Source organism: Myxocyprinus asiaticus, chromosome 20 (assembly GCF_019703515.2).
Source record: "Myxocyprinus asiaticus isolate MX2 ecotype Aquarium Trade chromosome 20, UBuf_Myxa_2, whole genome shotgun sequence".
NCBI lineage: Eukaryota > Metazoa > Chordata > Actinopteri > Cypriniformes > Catostomidae > Myxocyprinus > Myxocyprinus asiaticus.
Window position 1 is genome coordinate 20,075,285 of NC_059363.1, and position 21,961 is coordinate 20,097,245.

Here is a 21,961-nt window from a genome sequence, read left to right on the forward strand (position 1 = left end):
AGTAATAAAGTATCCAATCAAAAGAGTACTCAAGTAGTAACACGTTACATTCACAAATGACATAATAGATGTTTAGTCCCCTATAATCCATTACATAATACACATTTAATATGTATTACAGAATTATTATTATTAATGGAAATTCTGTCATCATTCACCATCATGTTGTTCCAAACCCGTATGACTTTCTTTCTTCCATGCAACACGAAGTAGATATTAGACAGAATGTTTGCCTGAGTCACTATTTACTTTCAGTGGATTTTTTTTTTCCTCCATATTTTGAAAGTGAATGGTGACTGAGACTGTCAGTCCCTAACATTCTGTCTAACATATTTTGTGTTCCACATAATGCAAAGCGTCACATTGGTTTGGAACAACATGAGGGTAGGGAAATGATGACAGAATATTAAATGATGGCTGAGCTATCACTTTAAAGGGGTAGTTTACCCAAAAATGAAAAATCTCTCATTTACTCACCCTCATGCCATTCCAGATGTGCATGACTTCCTTTCTTCTCCAGAACACAAATTAAGATTTTTAGAAGAATATTTCAGCTCTGTTGGCCAAAGTTTTGATGCTCCAAAAAGCACATAAAGGCAGCATAAAAGTAATCCATAATCCATAAAATTAAATCCATATCTTCTGAAGTGATATGATAGGTGTGGGTGAGAAACAGATCAATATTTGTCATTTTTTGCTAGACAGCAGGGGCGATATGCAGAGAATGTGAATCACCAAAAACACAAGAAGAAGAATGTGAAAGTGATCTGTTTCTCTGTTTCTCATCCACACCTATCACATCGCTTCTGAAGATATTGATTTAACCACTGAAGTCTTATGGATTACTTTTATTCTGATATACGTGATTTTGTTTAGCTTTAAAATGTTGCCACCTATTCACTTGCATTGTATGGACAAACAGAGCTGAGAAATTCTTCTAAAAATCTTCATTTGAGTTCAGCTGATGAAAGAAAGTCATACACATCTGGAGTGGCATGAGGGTGAGTAAATAATGAGAATTTACATTTTTGGATGAACTATCCCTTTAAGGGCTCTTGTCAGATCTGGATGAATTTGTCAATAAGAGAGGTTTGGAAACATTTCTAGTAATTATTACAGTAAAAATGTTAAAATGTCCCACAAGGACATTATATATAATGCTGAAATATAAACCAAAGCAAGATCATTTTTTATTAATGCCTTTTTTCGCTATTTCATAGCTTTTATGTCCTGTGTGGATTCTTATTTCAGTGTAGTTACAGTTTTCAGTGTCATTAGTATTTAGATCATTAGTTCTGTACAGCAGTACCACTGCTCTCTAAATGCAGAGTACACAGCCTAGTGTGTAGGGCACCAACCCCGGTCATGGAACACTTGCTGTGTCTGAAACCACCCCCTATCCACTATATAGTACACTATTTCGAGTGTCTGCTATTTTGTTGGAGTGTCTGAATTCTGAGTGAGCCACTCGTTCCTTACTTTTGTTCACTCGTTATTACCCACAATGCATTCTAATTTCGAGTGTACATTTGATGTACACTCAACAATGGTTAATTGCCCACAATCCACCATGGGGAAGACGTACGAGCTGGCAGTTTACTGCTTCCTTCACTCCTGCAATGTTTTCTTTCATGCTGAATGTATTAAATTACTTTTTGACAAATCATTACTTGATTAAAATAACATAATAACATATAGAGAGGCAAAACATACAGATACATTTTAAAATGTACTCTTTATTTGATCAAATGTGTTTACTCTTTGTATTAACACACAGTATATATTAAAAATGACAAACAGAATGAAGATTTATTGTATTAATATATTATTTAATAAGAATAACAAGTAAGGCCCAAGTATTTTAAAAGTTCATAGGTGACGTTGTTTCTGTGACCGCCCCAGAGCTCCGACACTCGGTGTATACGTCAGCATCCGAATTCACTCACTCATTTCGTTCACTCACTGCTGAGATATAGTGCACTAACTGTTACAAAAGACTGCACGCTGTCATTGATGCTAAAGGGGGCAATACACAGGATTAAGGACTAAGGGTATGCAGATTTTGAACAGGGGTCATTTCATTTTTTTCTTTGTTGCCATGTTTTGTTTTATGATTGTGCCATTCTATTATAACCTACAGTTGAATATGAATCCCTTAAGAAATAAAAGAAATGTGTTTTGCCTGCTCACTCATGTTTTCTTTAAAAATGGTACCTATATTACCAATTCTCCAAGGGTATGCAAACCTTGAGCACAACTGTACATACACACCTACACATACATAGTGCAAATCTAAATACAAATCTGTTATATACAGTGTAAGGGAATGTAATGGCAGAAGAGGCTGCATTTGTTGGATAAATATAAAAAGACTAGTCTGTGAATTGCACATAATTATTGCTCAATGGGGCAGTTTTAAATGTTCATGAGATGGATAGCCTGAGGGGAAAAAACTGTTCCTGTGCCTGACGGTTCTGGTGCTCAGAGCTCTGAAACGTCGGCCAGAAGGCAACAGTTTAAAAAGGTAATGGGCAGGGTGAGTGGGGTCCAGAGTGATTTTACCAGAATTGTATGCAATTTAAAGGACTGTGGTTATTAAGATGATAATTATTATATTAGCAAATACCATGTGCCCCCTTTATTTTTCCTTGATATTTTTTAAAGCATTATAAAGTGAATCTGGACTTTATATGCATCAAAAGATCATATGTTGTGCATCTCTTTATATGTACAGCAGGGTTTAACCGTGGATTTAACAAATAAAAAATATTTGTCCTGTATAAAGTGAGATTTTTGTCCTATATATATATATATATATATATATATATATATATATATATATATATATATATATATATATATATATATATATATATTAGATGTAACATGTGTAATGATCCCAAAAACAAATAAAATATTTTAATTCACGAATGACACTGCCTTCTTTTAATAACTTTTTTCTAATGTACAGTCATTTATAGCTTTTTTTCTCTGCGCATGAGTACAGCAAGCGATGTCGGAAGATGTTCTCCGCAACCACTAATCTAGTGTCAATTTTTTATTTTTATTTATTTATTTATTAATCGTTAAGGTGTGGATTTGGCTTTGGGAAACTGACCAGCAGTTATGTGCCACTTTATCCCAGAGCAGAAATCGAAAGCTACAGTTGGTCGATTAAGTGAGATAATTCCGCTATGAAATTCTCTATGCGAGAGCGGAAATCTTTACCAATCAAATGCTCAATTGTACAATGAAGGCATGAAAGCAGAATGCTGCGCCTGCAAATTAGGACACACTGATCTGCAAGAGCATACGTTTATTAGTTTTGATGCAGGGATTTTGTGTGTGTGTTCACCGGGATTCAAGGAAATATGCTTTGCCAATGTATTGAATTATTAAGCTAACATATTCGGTTGAGGGTGCTCTAATTTTCACACCCCCGCAGGACCGGGCTTGCTTCTAGCTGGTAGCTGCACAGTCATGTTTGCAAAACAACAAGATACCTTACTAATTTATTCATTTATTATTGAATGGTAGTGAGCCTACTAGCTCATCTTTTGCTGCTCTACCATTTTCGCGTAAAACATCCTCGTGCTTTCTGGCAATGTGACGCTTAATGTTCCAAAGAGAATCTGTGCTAACTCTCACAGTCTCTCCACTCCCTTTCGATTTCTTCTCCTTCCTCGTTCTTAGCTTTGCCTTTGATTTTCACTTTGCATTTATGTATAAGGTTTGCAACTTCACTAAAATAATGTTTGAACTCCATAACCTCAGGCCTATTGCTTATTTTGCAGATTCCCAAACCAGCATATCACAAAGCGCATTCTGGTTTGAGCGAGCGGCCCCGAGCGATTTTTAAGGAATTGTTCACCCAAAAATGAAAATTCTCTCATCATTTACTCATCCTCATGCCATCCTAGATGTGTATGACTTACTTTCTTCCGCAGAACAAAAATAAAGATTTTTAGAAGAACATCTCAGCTCTGTTGGTCCATGCAATGCAAGTGAATGGCGACCAGAATGTTGAAGTTCCAAAAATCACAATGCAGCATAAAAGTAATCCATAAGACTCCAGTGGTTAAATCAGTGTCTGCAGAAGCGTAATGATAGGTGTGGGTGAGAAACAGATCAATATTTAAGTCCTTTTTTACTATAAATCTCCATCTTTGACCAGCCCTGATCAGCAGGTGGCGAAATGCATGAAGAATGTGAATTGCCAAAAAACAATATGAGAACAACGTGGAAGTGAAAGTGGAGATTTATAGCAAAAAGGACTTAAATATTTATCTGTTTCTCACCCACACCAATCGTATGGCTTCTGAAGACATGGATTTAACCACTGGAGTCTTATGGATTACTTTTATGCTGCCCTTATGTGCTTTTTGGAGCTTTAAAATTCTGGTCACCATTCACTTGCATTGTATGGATTTACAGAGCTAAGATATTCTTCTAAAAATCTTTGTGTTCTGCAGAAGACAGAAAGTCATACACATCTGAGATGGCATGAGGGTGAGTAAATGAGAGAATTTTCATTTTTAGGTGAACTATCCCTTTAAAACTCATGCAAACCATAGGAAATAAATGTGGCAACATGAACATGATCGCACATGTACTAAAAGCAACCTCTAGCCAAAAAGAGACAGATAGTGACAATCAAAGGATCGAGAGCTTGAATGTTCTCCTGAGACCTGGGCGGGTTTCAGACATGTAAATACCTTAAATCTCACACGCATGTCTTGACACACACACGTGCACACAGCCACACACACACATTATAATTTTTATTACACAATTCTGATTACTTCATTAAGTGGTTCCTTAATTACTTATGGTTATGTCATTTTAGGTTTTTGTGTGAGGTAATTGGCTATCAATTATTATCTGAGTGTTATAGCAGGGCAGGTTAAAGAGAACATAAAGCAACACTAGAAGCCCCCAGACTGGTTTTGGAAAGTGTCTTTTCTTTGTTTCTTGCATTATCTGTGACCTAAGTAATTGAGATCCCGAAGTTATCATGAAATTACATTTGCAACCCCTTTTATTTCTATAACGTAATTCTTTTCCAAGTGAAACAAGATATTGAATGCAACAAAAGAAATACAAATTGGGACTTTATTTTATCTATTGGGAATTGATTAGATTGTGAAAAGTAGGTTTTCCATAGCTTGAAGTCAGTTGTGGAGGCCTAATTCTGGCACTTGTTAATTGAAACTTAGAGCTGATTTCTTTGCCATTAATGCCACCAAACAAATTTGCAAAAAATAAACATTGTTTTCAAACAGCTTTCTGAATATTACCCCCCGTCTTATGTTGATCAAACAAACAGATAGTTCTGCCCTAAACTCACACCATTGGTTGAGTCAGCGTTGTTGTGTCAGGCTGGACAGGTTGCCTAAATGAAGAACAAGTTACATAAAATTTTGATGAATGATTACGAAGACTTTTTTCTTTCGAATATACTGTAACGCGCACTGATAAATGATCTGACAATCAGATTTGATCCAATCTGAAGACCAGTTAGGACCAAATGAGCAAGGGTGAGGTGGTCTCCGATCACTCTCAGTGCAGACCGGAGACTGGGCAGATTTTCCCTCAGAGCGAGAGGGTGAACTTTACCTTGAATTGCACTGGTAATTTCTGCTTTTGTTTTGTAATTTTCTTTTATTTGTCTTCAGGCTGGCGACGAGAAAGAGATTTCTTTGATGACACAGCAATTGTTCGCAGCGAGGGCAGCAATGTTCGCGGAGGCCCAAGGGGGAGGGGCAGAGGTCGTGGGCGTGGCAGAGGTCGTGGGCGAGGTAACCAATAAACATCCGTAAACAACCTATACATTGCATCTCGCCACTTAGACAATTTCAGAGATGTTGAATCTGATATTAAATCTGATTTTCATTGTGTGTATTTATTCCCATAGAAGTACAGGTAAAGAAAATCCATAAAATATATATTTTTTTTAAATTTCGGTTATATGTGGGACTCAGCTAGACATTATCACGAAATAAAACCCTTTAGGGTGAAACACACCCCTTCAACTTTGCATCGGGTTCTTGATCAATCTGTCAGGGTTTATTTTGCGATAAAGACTAGCTGACTGTACATGATCCCATGGTTACTTAACAGCATGCAGTTTAGCAGTCATTATACACTAATATTTGCCTGCAGAATGCCACACTTTACCAGTTAGAATCAAGTATTCATGAGAGCATTGAAATAAACTTTATTACCTTCTCTTTTTTTCTCTCTTTTCTCAGGTCGCTATGACTATTCCCACAGTTACCGGGACTCTTACCATGACAGGTCCACGGCTCCAGCCGAGTTCGGCACCAACATGGTCTATTACTATGATGACGGTAATCGCGTGCAGATGTATACGATCGAGGAGAGTTTGCTTAAAGAATACATCAAACGTCAAATGTAAGTTTAGCTTTTCTTTATATTTAAGCAAAATTTCTGCATGGCATTGCACTAATTTACTTGGTCGACATAAGCTTTCACATCTCGGCTTTCATCCCTCCCCAAGATTTTGCATTTTTTTGGCAATGCCATGACAAATAGTATACACACTATTCCAGGTTTATGCTTAGATCAGTGTAGTAATCTAAACAGTGCACGCATGATTAAATTATATCCTCATTGCTTTAAAAACAATTGTGTAACACTTTGCCATCAGCAGAGGGAGCAGCTGTTGCATCAGGAGAGGCCTGGCACTGCCTGTCTGTGTCCTTAATTTAGCTTGTGTGCTTTATGGATGATGGGGAAGAGGTCAGTTGATCTGGGTCAGAGAGATTAGGGCAGAGGACATTGGGTGTGTTGTGTGTGTGTGTGTATGTGCATGTGTCTCCTAGTTTGTACAGAATAATTACTTTTTTTGTATTTTGTGAGTAAATTAAAATGTGAATCTGTGGGTGGGTTTTTTTTTTCTTCTTCTTCAAGCTTTCCCTCTACTCTACACCATATAGTTATTTTTTTGTTTGTGTGTGTGTGTTGCCCATTTAATCTTTTTCTCCGAGTTCACCCAAGCTCACTGAAGTGACCATGACAAGCTGAGAGTCCACAGGAAGTATGCATATACATGCTTTTCTGTGGTTGATGACTGGTGGAACTTGCTGTTTTGTCTGTGTCCAAATGCGCTTCTCCCCGACAATGGACACAATGTTTCCCCACCTTGTTTGGGAATTCAGCATCTGATAGATGCTCTCACTTACCCGTGTCTGCACTGCAGCCTTGTCAGAGAGACAGCTCTGTCTCGCTGAATTGGATCCTAATTCGACGGTTAAACTCATGCAGCCTGAGTTAGTCCCCCCGTGGTCTGCTTCGGCTGTGCTTCGGCGGCGGCGGCGGCAGCCCCCCCCACCAACTAAGAAAAAGGCTAATGCTAAAAGCAGCCGTATGGAGGACCCTTTGCTCTCTAAGATGGTGACTGTTCTCTCTTCAGAGATGGCAGAGCTAAAGTGTCTTCGCCAAATGCTTCAACCTGTGATACCTGCTCCGCCTGCAACAGTGACACAGGAAGAAGAGGATGTTTCAAATTCGGGAATTGAGGAGGAATCTCTTGACTCCCCTTATATTTCACATCATTCAGACATGGATGTTCTTTCTACAATTGCTTCCAACTCCCATTGCCATGAGCATGTGGAATTGAAAGATGATGTTGTTGTGCTACCTCCCCCCCAGGATGGTTTTGCTTGGGTTTTTAGTGGTAGGTGGCTCTAGTGGGGATTCTGTTCAATCATCAGGTAATGCCCCAACACCTTCTGATGATATATTGAATGTACTCCAGATGGCTGTTTCTCGTCTGGGACTTGATAGACCATCTGCCTAGTCCATCAAGTCCAGTGTCCTTTTTAGACAGTCGTATGCTACAAATTCCTTTGTCATGCCACCATGTCAATACTTTGAGGAATTTTCGAGCACCCTCGCAGGTCCAGGTGCACCTAAGCAGCGATTGAAGATGGCCCAGAGGCCGTTGATAGGGGTTGGTCCTGTCATTCCACTAGGGCTATTTCTTCTTCATGGGCTGCTTTTAGAGGAGTCTCTTTGGCAGATATCTGTGCTGCTATTACCTGGGCTTCTCCATGCACCTTCACCTGGTTTTACAAGCTCAACGTTGCTGCCCCTCATGCTGTTAGCTTTGCAGTTTTTCTAGAGCAACCTTAACAGGTTTCAGGTATGAGGTATTCCTCATGACTATGTTGGTATCATCCACTAGTGTTTAACACTGCCTCTGGCAGCCAGGAGGAATGAAACAGAACGCTAGTTGCGTATGTAACTGTGGTTCTGTGAATTCTGGATGACCACACCAAAGTTCTTAGTCACTCGGAATGCATGAGAAAGACATCCGAAGTGGAGTGCTGAGCTGTCACGGTGTATAACCCTCCGAGCTCATCCCACATCATCACGTGACTTGGTATATGTTGGTATATTCTCTCGACCTATCTGGCTGGCATGGCGATAATCCACTAGTGTTTAACGCTGCCTCTGGTGATCATCCGGAATTCACAGAACTACAGTTACATAGGTAATGGTTAGTGGGAAGAGAATCAGTTAGTGGGAAGAGAAAAAAAAATTATAAAATGGATAGTGAGTAAAAGCTACTGGAACTAACTCAAAGGGGTATTTTTTGCTGTGAGATTTAGAGTGTCTTTAGAAGTATTTATGCAATTTTATACCCTATTGTTTTTTTGTTTTGTTTTTTCATATTTTTATTATTTTTATATGAAAAGGGAATATTAAAGGAATGTTCCGGGTTCAATACAAGTTAGGCTCAATTAACAGCATTTGTGGCATAATGTTGATTACCACAAAACATAAATTTCGACTCGTTCCTCCTTTTCTATAAAAAAAAAAAAGAAGCAAAATCTGTGTTTCATTGAGGCACTTACAATGGAAGTGAATGCGGACAATGAACGTGAATGTGACCAATTTTTGGAGGGTTTAAACAGAAATGTGAAGCTTATAATTTTATAAATTCACTTTCATTAATTCTTCTGTTAAAATGCATGTATTATTTGAGCTGTAAAGTTGTTTAAATTGTCATTTTTGAAGTAGTTTTAGGGTTTGTTCATTGACTACATCATCATGGTAATTAAGTTGTAAAATTGACTATAACTTTTCACAGAAAAGGTTAGTAAGTGATTTTATCACACTAAAATCCTGTTTACACGCATATCCTTTGTCTTGTGGCTATACTTTTGAAACATTGAGTATTTTAACGTTCAAAAATTGGCCCCCATTCACTTCCATTGTAAGTGCCTCACTGTAACCTCAATTATTGCTTTTTTTTTTTTTTTAAAGAAAAGGAGGAACGAGTCTAAATACATTTTTGTGTTAATCAAAATTATGCCACACATGCTGTCAATTGAGCTTTACTTGTATTGAACCCAGAACATTTTTTTAATATAACACCAGAGTGTGTGTTCACCATCAAAAAATCTGTCTTCTTGGCACTTTTCTAAATTCCTCGTTCTAGATGTTTTTTTTTCCCAATCCAGTTTTCCAGTAAAACATACCAGTTGGTGAAGGTTGCACAACATCTCCAAGGAAACTCCCCAGAATCATTTGCAGTGCGGCACATGGGCCGTCTCGACCTCGGCTGACTAAAGCTGGAGGAATGTGAGGTGTGTTATGGGTGGAGGCCCCACCGTTCCTCCCAGAAAATATCTGCAGCTTACAGGAGAAATTTTAACAAATGTTCATATGTGCTAAAAGTGTTCTATAGACTTCCCCCAAGTCAGTTGTGCATATAGGCTCTAAAAGACTAGCAAAACATATTGAAATTTGAAATTAAGCAGTGATGGTGAAAGTTTGGTTTTCAGGCTCGTGTGAACTTGCAGTGTGGTAATCGCTGCACCTGGTCTCACTGGAATCATTCTAGAGGCTCTCTGTCATCTCCAGTGTGAATGTTCTTACCTCCTGTAGTGCCCGAAGGGAAAAAGAGAGAGATCCAATGAGAGAGAGGGTGGTGATGCATGAATGCATACGTTGCTGGAAAAGAGAGTGAGACTGAAGTGGGGTGGAGGAAGGTGTTGCCATGCTGTCCAGTCACAGCTCCGTCTCTGCACAGATGACGGTCACTAAAAATGTATCAACCCACAGTGGTTACAGAACATTACAGTAATACCATAGGGAAAATGGGTGAGAAAACTGTAGAAATCAGGTTCTTTTGAACATCTTGTTTTGGACTATATTGGATGCTTTGCATTCCTTTGCCTTTTATAGATGAATATTAGTTTGCTTTTCTGTTACTTTTATACTGTCTAATATACTGTAAGTAAGAGCAGTAATACAGTTTCTGTAGCTCATCCGGTAGACCGTGGTGCTAGCAATGGGGATGTCATGGGTTTGTTTCCCAGGGAACTCCCATGCTGCTAGAAAGTATACTTTGTATACACTGTAAATCGCTTTGGATAGCATCTGCCGAATGTATAAATGCAACATGCATTTTTAGATGTATGTTACATTTATTCATTCGGCAGACTGTATATGAGTATGTATGTATCAGATAAAACTATTAAATAAGCCTCTCACCAGTATGTATGTACCGTAATATTGTCTGTTCTTTGCACTTACAGTTGAAGTCAGAAGTCAAAAACTCATTTTTTTAACCACTCCACAGATTTAATATTAGCAAACTTTAGTTTTGGCTAGTCGTCTACTTTGTGCATGATAGGAGTAATCTTTCCAACAATTGTTTACAGACAGATTGTTTCACTTTTAATTGACTATATCACAATTCCAGTGGGTCAGAAGTTTATATACACTAAGTTAACTGTGCCTTTAAGCAGCTTGGAAAATTCCAGAAAATTATGTCAAGCCTTTAGACAATTAGCCAATTAGCTTCTGATAGGAGGTGTACTGAATTGGAGGTGTTCCTGTGGATGTATTTTAAGGCCTACCTTTAAACTCAGTGCCTCTTTGCTTGTTATCATGGGAAAATCAAAAGAAATCAGCCAAGACCTCAGAAAAACAATTGTTGACCTCCACAAGTCTGGTTCATACTTTGGAGCAATTTCCAAATGGCTGAAGGTACCACATTCATCTGTACAAACAATAGTATGCAAGTATAAACACCATGGGACCACACAGCCATCAAACCGCTCAGGAAGGAGACGCATTCTATCTCCTAGAGAAGAACATAGTTTGGAGCGAAAAGTGCAAATCAATCCCAGAACAACAGCATAGGACCTTGTGAAGATGCTGGAGGAAACATGTAGACAAGTATCTATATCCACAGTAAAATGAGTGCTATATCAACATAACCTGAAAGGCTGCTCAGCAAGGAAGAAGCCACTGCTCCAAAACCACCATAAAAAAGCCAGACTACAGTTTGTAAGTGCACATGGGGACAAAGATCTTACTTTTTGGAGAAAAGTCCTCTGGTCTGATGAAACAAAATGGCCATAATGACCATCGTTATGTTTGGAGGAATAAGGGTGAGGCTTGCAAGCTGAAGAACATCATCCCAGCCGTGAAGTATGGGGGTGTCCTAAACGACTTGCCAAAACTATCGTTTGCTAATATTAAATCTGTGGAGTGGTTAAAAAATTAGTTTTAATGGCCTCAACCTAAGTGTATGTAAACTTCTGCCTTCAACTGTAGGGGGTCAAGATACAAGTTTATTTCTTTTGAAGTGATTAATGTGACATTGTGCGGTAAGAAAGAAAGCTCTGTGTTTTTTTTTTACTCTTTCTACTGTATACAGACCCCCAGGGCCCTACACAGTCTTCCTTGGAGAATTTGCAGATTTCCTGTCAGATCTAGTAGTAACTGTGGATAGAGCTTTTATTGTTGGTGACTTCAACATTCACATAGATAGTGAAAATGCTGCAGTTGGTATTAGCATTTATCGATATTCTGAACTCTGTTGGGGTCAGACAAAATCTGACAGGACCAACTCATTGCCATAATCATGCATTAGCTTACAGTTCTGTTTTGTTTGGTTTTAGTGAATACTACTTCAGTCTCCCAAACCTGGAGCGAGATTTCTTCCTGCGGAGGAAAATGGATTCCAAAGGCTTCCTGCCCATCTCTCTCATCGCCGGTTTCCACAGAGTCCAGGCTCTCACCACTGATATCAACCTCATTAAGGAGGTGATCTTTAACCCCTACCCTTAACCTCTGACCTAACCAACTTTTGAGGACACACACCTGTGTTATATCTAGTTATATGTGTATGTATACAGGCAGTGAAGAACAGTGAAGTTGTGGAGCTGGTTGATGAACAGATCCGTAGGAAAGTGGAGCCGGAGCATTGGCCCATTCCGGGCCCTCCTCTGGACTCCCCGCGCACAGATTTCTCCCAACTTATTAACTGCCCAGAGTTTGTTCCAGGACAGACGTTCACCTCCCTCAGCAGAGGTTCAACTCAACTGTTTTAGCTCTGTTTTATTGTATTTGATATACTAATGAATCGTTGTTTCTCACATGATACTGTTTTTGGAGAAATTGTATTGTTTTATTAAAATTCCATTTAGTACAACAAAACTGTTGCGGATATGTAGCTTTAACTACACCTTGTCATATGACCAACCTGTCAGAAATTACATTGATTTAAGTTTTATTAACCTTACAATTCTGTTTTTTTTTTTTTTTTTTTTTTACTGTATATTTGCTTTAATAAAAGAGTTTCAGGGTCAGACATAATCACATGCAGTTAAGTTAGTGAGTGAGTCATCCAAGTGGTTTCAGTGAGAAACTCTTCTTCTGTCATCTCACAGTGTCATCCTCCCCAGTCGGTCAGCTCACAGATGAACCTGCTGTGGTGAATGGCAAATCAAGTGATGCCACTGACACAGACACAGCCAAACCTCAGTCCAAAGAATCCTCTCCCTCAGAGTCAAAGTGTAACTCTAGTGATGATGTGAATTCCCCAAAAGAGTGCTCCAGCAGTTTGTCTGATCCAGACGGCCAGCCATGGGTACAGGTGGAGAAACGACACAGAAACTCTTCTGGAAAAAACAAGGTACTTCCAGAGTTTGATTCGATCCATCTGCAGATTTATGTCATTGCTTTTGGCTCTGTTGGTTCATTGCAAAGATGATTTAGGCCGGTGCCACACTAGCCGATTTTTCCAGAGATTTTCAGGTGAGAGCTTCAGTAAAATAATCGACGGCCAGGCAGAGGGAGACAAAGCACGCAAAACAAAGGCAATCTGAGTAAACACCAAATACAGTTTTTAAATGATAATGTTATTTATTGAAGCAAAAAAGTTATCCAATACCAACTGGGCCTGTGTGAAAAAGTATTTGCCCTTAGTTACTAAATCCCCAAATCTATGAAACTGTATTCATAATGGGGTTCAGCTGGACTAGACACACCCAGGCCTGATTAATGCCAGCCCTGTTCAATCAAATCAACACCTAAAATGGAACTTTTTCAGCAGCATGAAGTTGGCTAAAAGGTCTCACCCAGTAGCACATTATGCCAAGGTCGAAAGAAATTCCAGAAATTATGAGGAAAAAGCTGATTGAAATATATCAGTTTGGGAAGGTCTTGATGATCCTCAAACCTTTTGGGAGAATGTTCTGTGGACTGATGAGTCGAAAGTGGAACTGTTTGGAAGACAGGGGTCCCGATACATCTGGCGTAATTCAAACACCGAGTTTCACAAAAAGTACATCATACCTACAGTCAAGCATGGTGTTGGTGTTAGTGTGATGGTATTGGGATGCTTTGCTGCTTCAGGGCCAGGGTGACTTGCAATAATTGAGGGAAACATGAATTCTGCTCTCTACCAGAAAATCCTAAAGGAGAATGTCCGGTCATCAGTCTGTGAGTTGAAGCTCAAGCACAAGTGGATTAAGCAGCAACATAATGGTCCAAAGCATAGGAGTAAGTTCACATATGAATGGCTCAAAAGAAGCTAAATTAAAGTTTTGGAGTGGCCTAGTCAAAGTCCTGACTTGAACCCGATTGAGATGCTGTGGCAGGACCTAAAAGGTCAGTTTGTGACCTTTTCAGTTCGCAGTTCATGCTCGAAAACTCCAATGTGGTTGAACTAAAGCAGTTCTGCAAAGAAGAGTGGGCCAAAATTCCACCACAGCGTTGTGAAAGACTGATCTCCAGATCTCCATTTGGTTGCAGTTGTTGCTGCTAAAGTTGGCACAACCCGCTATTAAGTTTAAGGGGGCAGTGGATAACTTTTTTGCTTCAACAAAAAATATACACTGGCAGCCAAAATTTTGGAATAATGTACAGATTTTGCAGTTTCGGAAGGAAATTGGTACTTTATTTCACCAAAGTGGCATTTAACTGATCACAAAGTATAGTCAGGACATTACTGATGTAAAAAACAGCACCATCACTATTTGAAAAAAGTCATTTTTTATCAAATCTAGACAGGCCCCATTTCCAGCAGCCATCACTCCAACACCTTATTCTTGAGTAATCATGCTAAATTGCTAATTTGGTACTAGAAAATCACTTGCCATTATATCAAACACAGCTGAAAGCTATTTGGTTCGTAAAATGAAGCTTAACATTGTCTTTGTGTTTGTTTGTTTTTTTGTTGCCAAAGTATGCAATAGACTGGCATGTCTTAAGGTCAATATTAGGTCAAAAATGGCAAAAAAGAAACGGCTTTCTCTGGAAACTCATCGGTCAATTATTGTTTTGAGGAATGAAGGCTATACAATCCTTGAAACTGCCAAAAAACTGAAGATTTCATACAAAGGTGTACACTACAGTCTTCAAAGACAAAGGACAACTGGCTCTAACAAGGACAGAAAGAGATGTGGAAGGCCAGATGTACAACTAAACAAGAGGATAAGTACATCAGAGTCTCTAGTTAGAGAAATAGATGCCTCACATGTCCTCAGCTGACAGCTTCATTGAATTCTACCCGCTCAACACCAGTTTCATGTACAACAGTAAAGAGAAGACTCAGGGGCGCAGGCCTTATGGGAAGAATTTCAAAGAAAAAGCCACTTGTGAAACCGAAAAACAAAAAGAAAAGGTTAGAGTGGGCAAAGAAACACAGACATTGGACAGCAGATAATTGGAAAAGAGTGTTATGGATCTTAACCCCATTGAGCTTTTGTGGGATCAGCTAGACTGTAAGGTGCGTGAGAAGTGCCCGACAAGACAGCCACATCTATGGCAAGTGCTACAGGAAGTGTGGGGTGAAATGTCACCTGTGTATCTGGACAAACTGACAGTTAGAATGCCAAGGATCTGCAAAGCTGTCATTGCTGCACGGGGAGGATTTTTTGATGAGAACTCTTTGAAGTAGTTTAAGAAGTTCTGAAATTTTTTTCAAATTGTAATAGTAATATTTCACATTATTAATATCCTGACTATACATTGTGATCAGTTGAATGCCACTCTGGTGAATAAAAGTACCAATTTCTTTCCATAAAAGCAAAATTACATTACATTATTCCAAACTTTTGACCACCAGTGTATATATTTGAAAACTGTATTTTGTGTTTACTCAGGTTGGCTTTGTTTTATGTTATATCTCGTTTGAAGATCTAAAACAATGTAGTATGAAAAATACACAAAAACAGAAGAAATCAGGATGGGGCAAATATTTTTCCACAACACTGTAACCCCAGTTTTGGAAATCAAGCAAGCTACAGGTCTGAAAATGACCTAAATCACTCTATTGCAATTGTTTATGCTCACGTGGTACTAATATTGTAATTTCTGCAAGCTCCATATGACAGGGAATTAGAAAATAGAGAGAGTTGCATTGAGTCGGTATGTTTGTCACCACTCCACCATTTTGTATCGGCAAGTGTGTCATGCCTCCAACTGAACAGAGCGAGCTCTAATCAAAACATACTGCATGTGTGACACCCTCGGCCAAATTGAGTTGTTTGGAGTCTGCTAGTGTGGCACCAGATTTAGTGGCATTTCACAGTGGTATATTTGTTACTTTCTTGTATTTAGAGACAAATGTGCTTTCCCACTTTCTTCTTTAAAATGCCATGTTCTTTATTAACTCATGTGTCTGTTTGTACAATTCTAACTCTGTCTGCTATGTAACACACCTTTTCCCTTTTGCCCCATCTACATGTTTCTTCATCCATCAATTCCTCTCTCCATCCACTACTTGACCTCTCCTGTGGGTGTGCAGACCTCAGTAACTCCTCTTCCTTCTACTCCTCCTCCCCCTCCTCCTCCTACCCCTCCTCCTCTCCTTCCTCCTCCTACTGCTCCTCATCTTGAGTTATTCCCATCTGCAGTTGAGTATTCCCCCCCTTGCTTTCTGTCTTTTTCTGCTAGCATAGTGTATAAATATGATTATAAGTTGGGATGTCTTATGTGTCCATGTGTTTGTACTTCTAAGGCCACGTCCACACTAATGCATTTTCTGACTTTAGAAAACACTGCCAACTTTGGAAATCGATGACGTTAGGATACTGAAAACATATTAGTGTGGACATGGCATAAGTCTCTGCTTAGTTGCATGACCTGAGAAGAAAATCAAACATTTTGTGATTGCTTCAGGAACGCTCAGAATTGGTTGAGTCCAGCCCAGAGCAGCAGCCCGAGGCAGACCAGGAGGAACTGGACTTCCTGTTCGATGAGGAAATGGAACGCCTTGCAGCACCTCGCAAGAACACCTTCACCGATTGGTCAGATGACGATTCTGATGATGAACTTGATGACCGAGATGTAAACAAGATCCTTATCGTTACTCAGACCCCCCCTCACCTGCGGAAACACCCTGGAGGCGATAGGACAGGGAATCATGTGTCTCGTGCCAAAATTACAGCTGACCTCGCCAAAGCTATTAACGATGGGTTGTTCTACTATGAACAGGATCTTTGGACAAACGAAGAAGGGCAGCAAGACAGTACCAATGCCAAGGTGAAAGCAGGCAAATATGTATTTTGGAGTTAAGTTTAGATATAAATTTTCACACATTTACAAACGCAATATGCAAAACACTTGGGGGCGAATTAACTAAACAGTTGCGCAAAATTTGCTTGTGATATTTAAGCACAAAAACCGCCATCTTATTCCCTAACCACCCACAATCTAGTTGAAGCAGGTGCAGTCAGCGCTAATAAAGTGCTGCTTCTTGAGTATTTAAATTAGGTCATTGTCATTCCTTCCTTTCTATGTAAATTAGACATTAGATTGACTGAATAGAACATTAGATTAATTGGCATAGATTGCACTTTATTCACAAAATGTTGTGCCATTTGCCGATTCAAACTCATGGGGAATTTTCCACTGCAAGTATTTATACAGCACGTTACATCTTAGCATTACAGTCAAATATCTCAAACTATATTATCATTTGTACTCTATGGTACAATCACAAATAAAATACTAAATATTGAAAAAAGAATCAACACACATAATTGAATGATCCTGGACAAAATTGTATCACAGCTGTTCTTCAATGTGTTTCACAGTTGTAGTTTGTTTCCAATATCAATCTACATGTACCCCTCATTGTCAGCCAATAAGAAGACAGCTCTCAGAATGCATCTATGGCCAAAGATTCAAGTTAAATGTACTAACACAAACCAAGAGCTTGTTTTATAGCCAAGAGGCTACAAAATATGCTAAACAACATGTTTTACAGTGGTCATTTATTAAGCCATGTAAATTTGCAGCTTTGTAAAATACTGTACAAGTACTTTAACCATCAACTGCAAAACTGGTTTAGAATGTGCACAAGGAAGAGTCTGATCTCGATAACTCCTCCTAGCCTCTTGAAAATGAAAGATTAAAAACTGCCCAAGCAGCATTCTTATTCTGGCGCATTTTAACACATAAAACCATTTTTGAAGGAAAATCCACTTTCTAACATTCAAGTCTTAGTTAACCCCATATTTATATTTATGTGTGTGGCAAATTATGTGTTTGTTTGAACTTTACAATGGTACTATCAGATCTAAGGTACATCTTGTTCCGCCTCTACCCGCTCATGGGAGTCGTAACACCTGTGTTAACTGTGCCAGGGTCTGCCATGACACTTTGTGGGCTGAAGTTCAAAGTACAGACAACTGATAAACTGCTGTATACACCAACAGAAAATGTGCACATATGCTTTTATATGTGCGCGTATACTGTTTTTATGCACATTTTGAAATTGCACATAAGAAATCCTGAATGGAAACACTTGATATGCGAATAAACTTTGTAAATTCGCTTAAACTTTAATGCGCTAGGACAGTGGTTCCCAACCTGGGGATTTCACGGGGGCGAGCGGAACCTTGAGCAATTCGAGGCATTCAAAGAACAGACAGCTGATAAACAGCTGCATACAACAACGGAAATGTGCACATATGCTTTGTTTTCGAATCTTTTGGAGTTTGTGAGGTAATTTCTGACGTTGATAGAATGATTAAATTAAAATGAAATGATTTCACATTTTTGATTCACTCTTTTAAATAAGCAAGAGCAATGATGCCGGTATGTCCTTTTTGTGTGTCATTAAATTATGCAATAGCTAAAAAGGTTTGGTTGTTGTGACCTAATACATTTATCTAAAGTGATTTGAAAATCATTGTTTTAGGATCATATTATTCGTTTCCACTGAGAAAAGTCCAGACAGTCTCTTCTCAATGTAAATTGTGTTCTTGGAAAACTCCAGTTGCTCATTACATTTACTAAAGTATGATAAACCACATGATGTCTGACTTAATTTGGTGCTAGAGTTCACGGGGGTGGGGGGGGAGCGGATCCTCCAGCACTTCTAGGTGGTCAAAAAAATCTATAAAATGCATAGGGCTGTTCGATTCTATACATTTGGGAATCGACTCTGATTCAGATTTCTTGTTTTGGAATTGATTCCAAGAGTCGATTCTAGACTCGTTTATTCTATTATTTTTCGATTCTGAAAAAAACGGAAGGTAAAGTTAAATCTCATGATAAACGGCTCACTACAAAGCGGTCTTTGCACTATTTATAATAGCATGAATGGCATTTACTATTAATAGGTCCATTCTAAAATTAAAATTAAATCAGGGCCTATATGCATATACCAAAACACGATGCTTCAATCCCATGAGATAAATTTGCAAGACCGTGCAAAGAATTGACACCCTGGCAACTGTAGCAAAATGTAATTAAATGTTACTCAACCGACCAGAGCATCTTTACACAACTACATGAGGATGAAGCGCATCAAATATATTCTGCGGAGGTGCACTGACTGTCGGCTGGTCAAGCGCTTGTGAGTTTAGTTTTCTTGGATCTTAAAAAATCATGGAATAACTGCAACATCATAACCACGCACTGCATGACTGCAAAAACGTATTAAAACGGTATACCTTGTTGATTTGTTAACGCATTATAATAAGACCATCAAATGGATGCGTCGAGGAGGACAAAATACCAGTAGAAATGTGTTAGCAAGAAATGAGCAAGAAAAGTATTGTCTATCGTGGTTATGCAAAATCCCACCGCATGGCAAAGTATGTGCATTCCAAAAAATAATTATATTGTAATCATATTATTTTTGTCAGTTGCTATACTTTTGCGTTAATTTTGCATTTCTCACGGCCTTGGATGATAGCACTCACTCTCTCTCGCACGCACACACAACCAAATACAGTTAGAGATGAGATATGATACATAAGCCCCGCTTCCCTTAGTTAGTGACGCCTTCAAGTTTTCCTGTTGGCCCGGGTTTGAGGGGGGCCCAGAGAAAGGCTGTTCCATATTGTAGAGCGCATCTAAACGCGTTCACCGGGAGACATAGATATAAACACGGAGACAGTGAGCAACAGCAAAAGCTGCCAGGGTAGCACATGTTGATGGAATAAATGTCTATATACCCCCACACCCGACTGTAGGAGGGCCTGCTGAATACGTTTTGTACCAGGCCCAAGAATTTCTAACAGCAGCCCTGCATGTGGGTATCGCAGCTAATTCAGCCCCATTATATCCAGGGTTGGGGAGTAATGGAATACATGTAACGGGATTACGTATTTAAAATACAAAATATAAGTAACTGTATTCCACTACAGTTACAATTTAAATCTTTGGTAATTAGAATACAGTTACATTCAAAAAGTGTTTTGATTACTGAAGAGATTACTTTTATTACATTTTATTGTCAATTGTTTCATTTAATATTTAGTCCTTTCAGTTGGAAAACATTTATACATATAAATGATGCGATCCAAAGTGCATTTGAACAGCAGTGAAACACTTTCTTATGATGTGTAACATTCATACGAGCAGACAGAGAAGTAAGTTTGAAGTAAGTTTGGAGCAGAAGAAATAGAACTAAACTTTGTGTAAATTGTCAGCTTTACGCTAAGCTAAAGTGCTATTTCTAGCCATTTTACATGCACATGTTACCAGGCACGATCATATACAGTGCTGAAGAAGTAATCCAAAGTATTTAGAATACGTTACTGACCTTGAGTAATCTAACGAAATACGTTACAAATTACATTTTACAGCATGTATTCTGTAATCTGTAGTGGAATACATTTCAAAAGTAATCCTCCCAACCCTGATTATATCAGATATTACACTTATTCTGAAACGTCTCCTGGCAGCATTTAATAAAATGAGGTACAATTGCTCCAATCCTGCAAATAAAACTCGTCCCGAAACAAGTAGGTCGTTCAGGTGCTCCATCATGATAAGGCAACTCTCTCAATTAATGTGCATTACATAGTGGATGGAAACGCACAAAGATTAATATTTTCTTAAGTCTAATTTTTAAAAATGCACTTAAAAAATGCTAAACATTTAGTTGGAAACCCAGCTATTGTTCATAGAGTTAGAAACAGGATTGGCTGGGTTTGTGTGCACCTAAATATTTTTGCAGCCTGGAATTGGATTTACTTCCTGGCTGGAAGATTGTGCTTTCGGGGCAAACTCTCTTCCTCCCTATCCATTAAGCAGAGGATGAGATTATCCAACTTTCTAGAAGAGTCAAATCCATATATGTATAAAGACATTTACTGTATACTTGTATTAAAAGGAATAATTAACTCAATTGTATTTACCCACTCTCACATAGTTCTAAATGTGTATGAAGTTATTCTGTTTTTGACATGTCTTTTTGTTTTGTTTCCATTGTTAGGATGTTGAGAACTTTAAAAAAATCAACATGATCAGCCAAGATGAGTTTGAAACTCTGGCAACAAAACTTCCTACTGACCCCTACCAAGAAGTCCCACCGCCACCCCCATGCCAGACAGGTGAATGCATCATATCTCTATATTCATGGAGTATTTTAACGTTCAAAGTGAAATGAAAATACAGTAGAAAGAGAAGTTGAGGAAAATCATGATGATGGTTTTAATGAACAGAAATGACTGTATGCCCCGTTTTATTTCACAATCATGTAGATTTTTTTTATTTGTTTTTATGTTGTTTTCTTTGTGCTGTAGATGAGTCTAGCATGGCTCATTCTCTACCCACGGACGTCCCAGAATCCCCTAGTGTGCCTCGGACCCCTCGTACCCCACGCACCCCTGGCAGACAGGACCCCACCAAAACCCCACGTTTCTACCCTGTTATCAAAGACAACGGCAACCTTGATGGACAGGTATATTTGCACCAGCCAAAGAAATTCCTGGATCATCAGGATGCATTTATTGTGGACAGTAAAGTTGTTAATGTGTGCTAAAAAGTGAAAGTATACATATTTGTCTGTGTAAGTGTGTTTGCTCAGAGCAATGACTCAATTACTTTTCTCTCTTACCCTTTCAGACCCCCAGAAAGAGGAAAACTCGTCACAGTTCGAACCCTCCTCTGGAGTGCCATGTAGGTTGGGTGATGGACTCACGGGAGCACAGACCTCGCACTTCCTCCATCAGGTTTGTGCTGCTCATTTCCTGTGTGTGGAACGAGCTAATTTAGTTTTTAGGCCTGTAAATTTAACATGTTAGATTAAAAACTTTAACTAACCCTCACATGAATTCCATAAGAAATGTTCCTACCGTCGAGTAATTCGAGCTTCAACCTTCATGATTTTGCGAATCCTCAGTCAGCGAACTTCACTTTTCTTAGCTACAAGATATTGAACTTTTCA

General features: G+C 38.8%; 1 protein-coding gene across 4 annotated transcripts in view; it reads left to right on the forward strand.

The window, feature by feature from the left end:
• Nucleotides 1-21,961, forward strand: part of LOC127411547 (la-related protein 1B-like) — a 61,755-nt gene that overhangs the window by 33,293 nt on the left and 6,501 nt on the right. For all 4 annotated transcript variants that reach the window (XM_051647209.1, XM_051647210.1, XM_051647212.1 and 1 more), the window contains exons 5-13: nt 5,676-5,798; nt 6,252-6,414; nt 11,946-12,090; nt 12,183-12,357; nt 12,717-12,961; nt 16,453-16,815; nt 21,008-21,125; nt 21,318-21,475; nt 21,640-21,746. In XM_051647209.1, the coding sequence (XP_051503169.1) occupies nt 5,676-5,798; nt 6,252-6,414; nt 11,946-12,090; nt 12,183-12,357; nt 12,717-12,961; nt 16,453-16,815; nt 21,008-21,125; nt 21,318-21,475; nt 21,640-21,746 (1,597 nt within the window). The remainder of the gene's footprint in view (nt 1-5,675; nt 5,799-6,251; nt 6,415-11,945; nt 12,091-12,182; nt 12,358-12,716; nt 12,962-16,452; nt 16,816-21,007; nt 21,126-21,317; nt 21,476-21,639; nt 21,747-21,961) is intronic.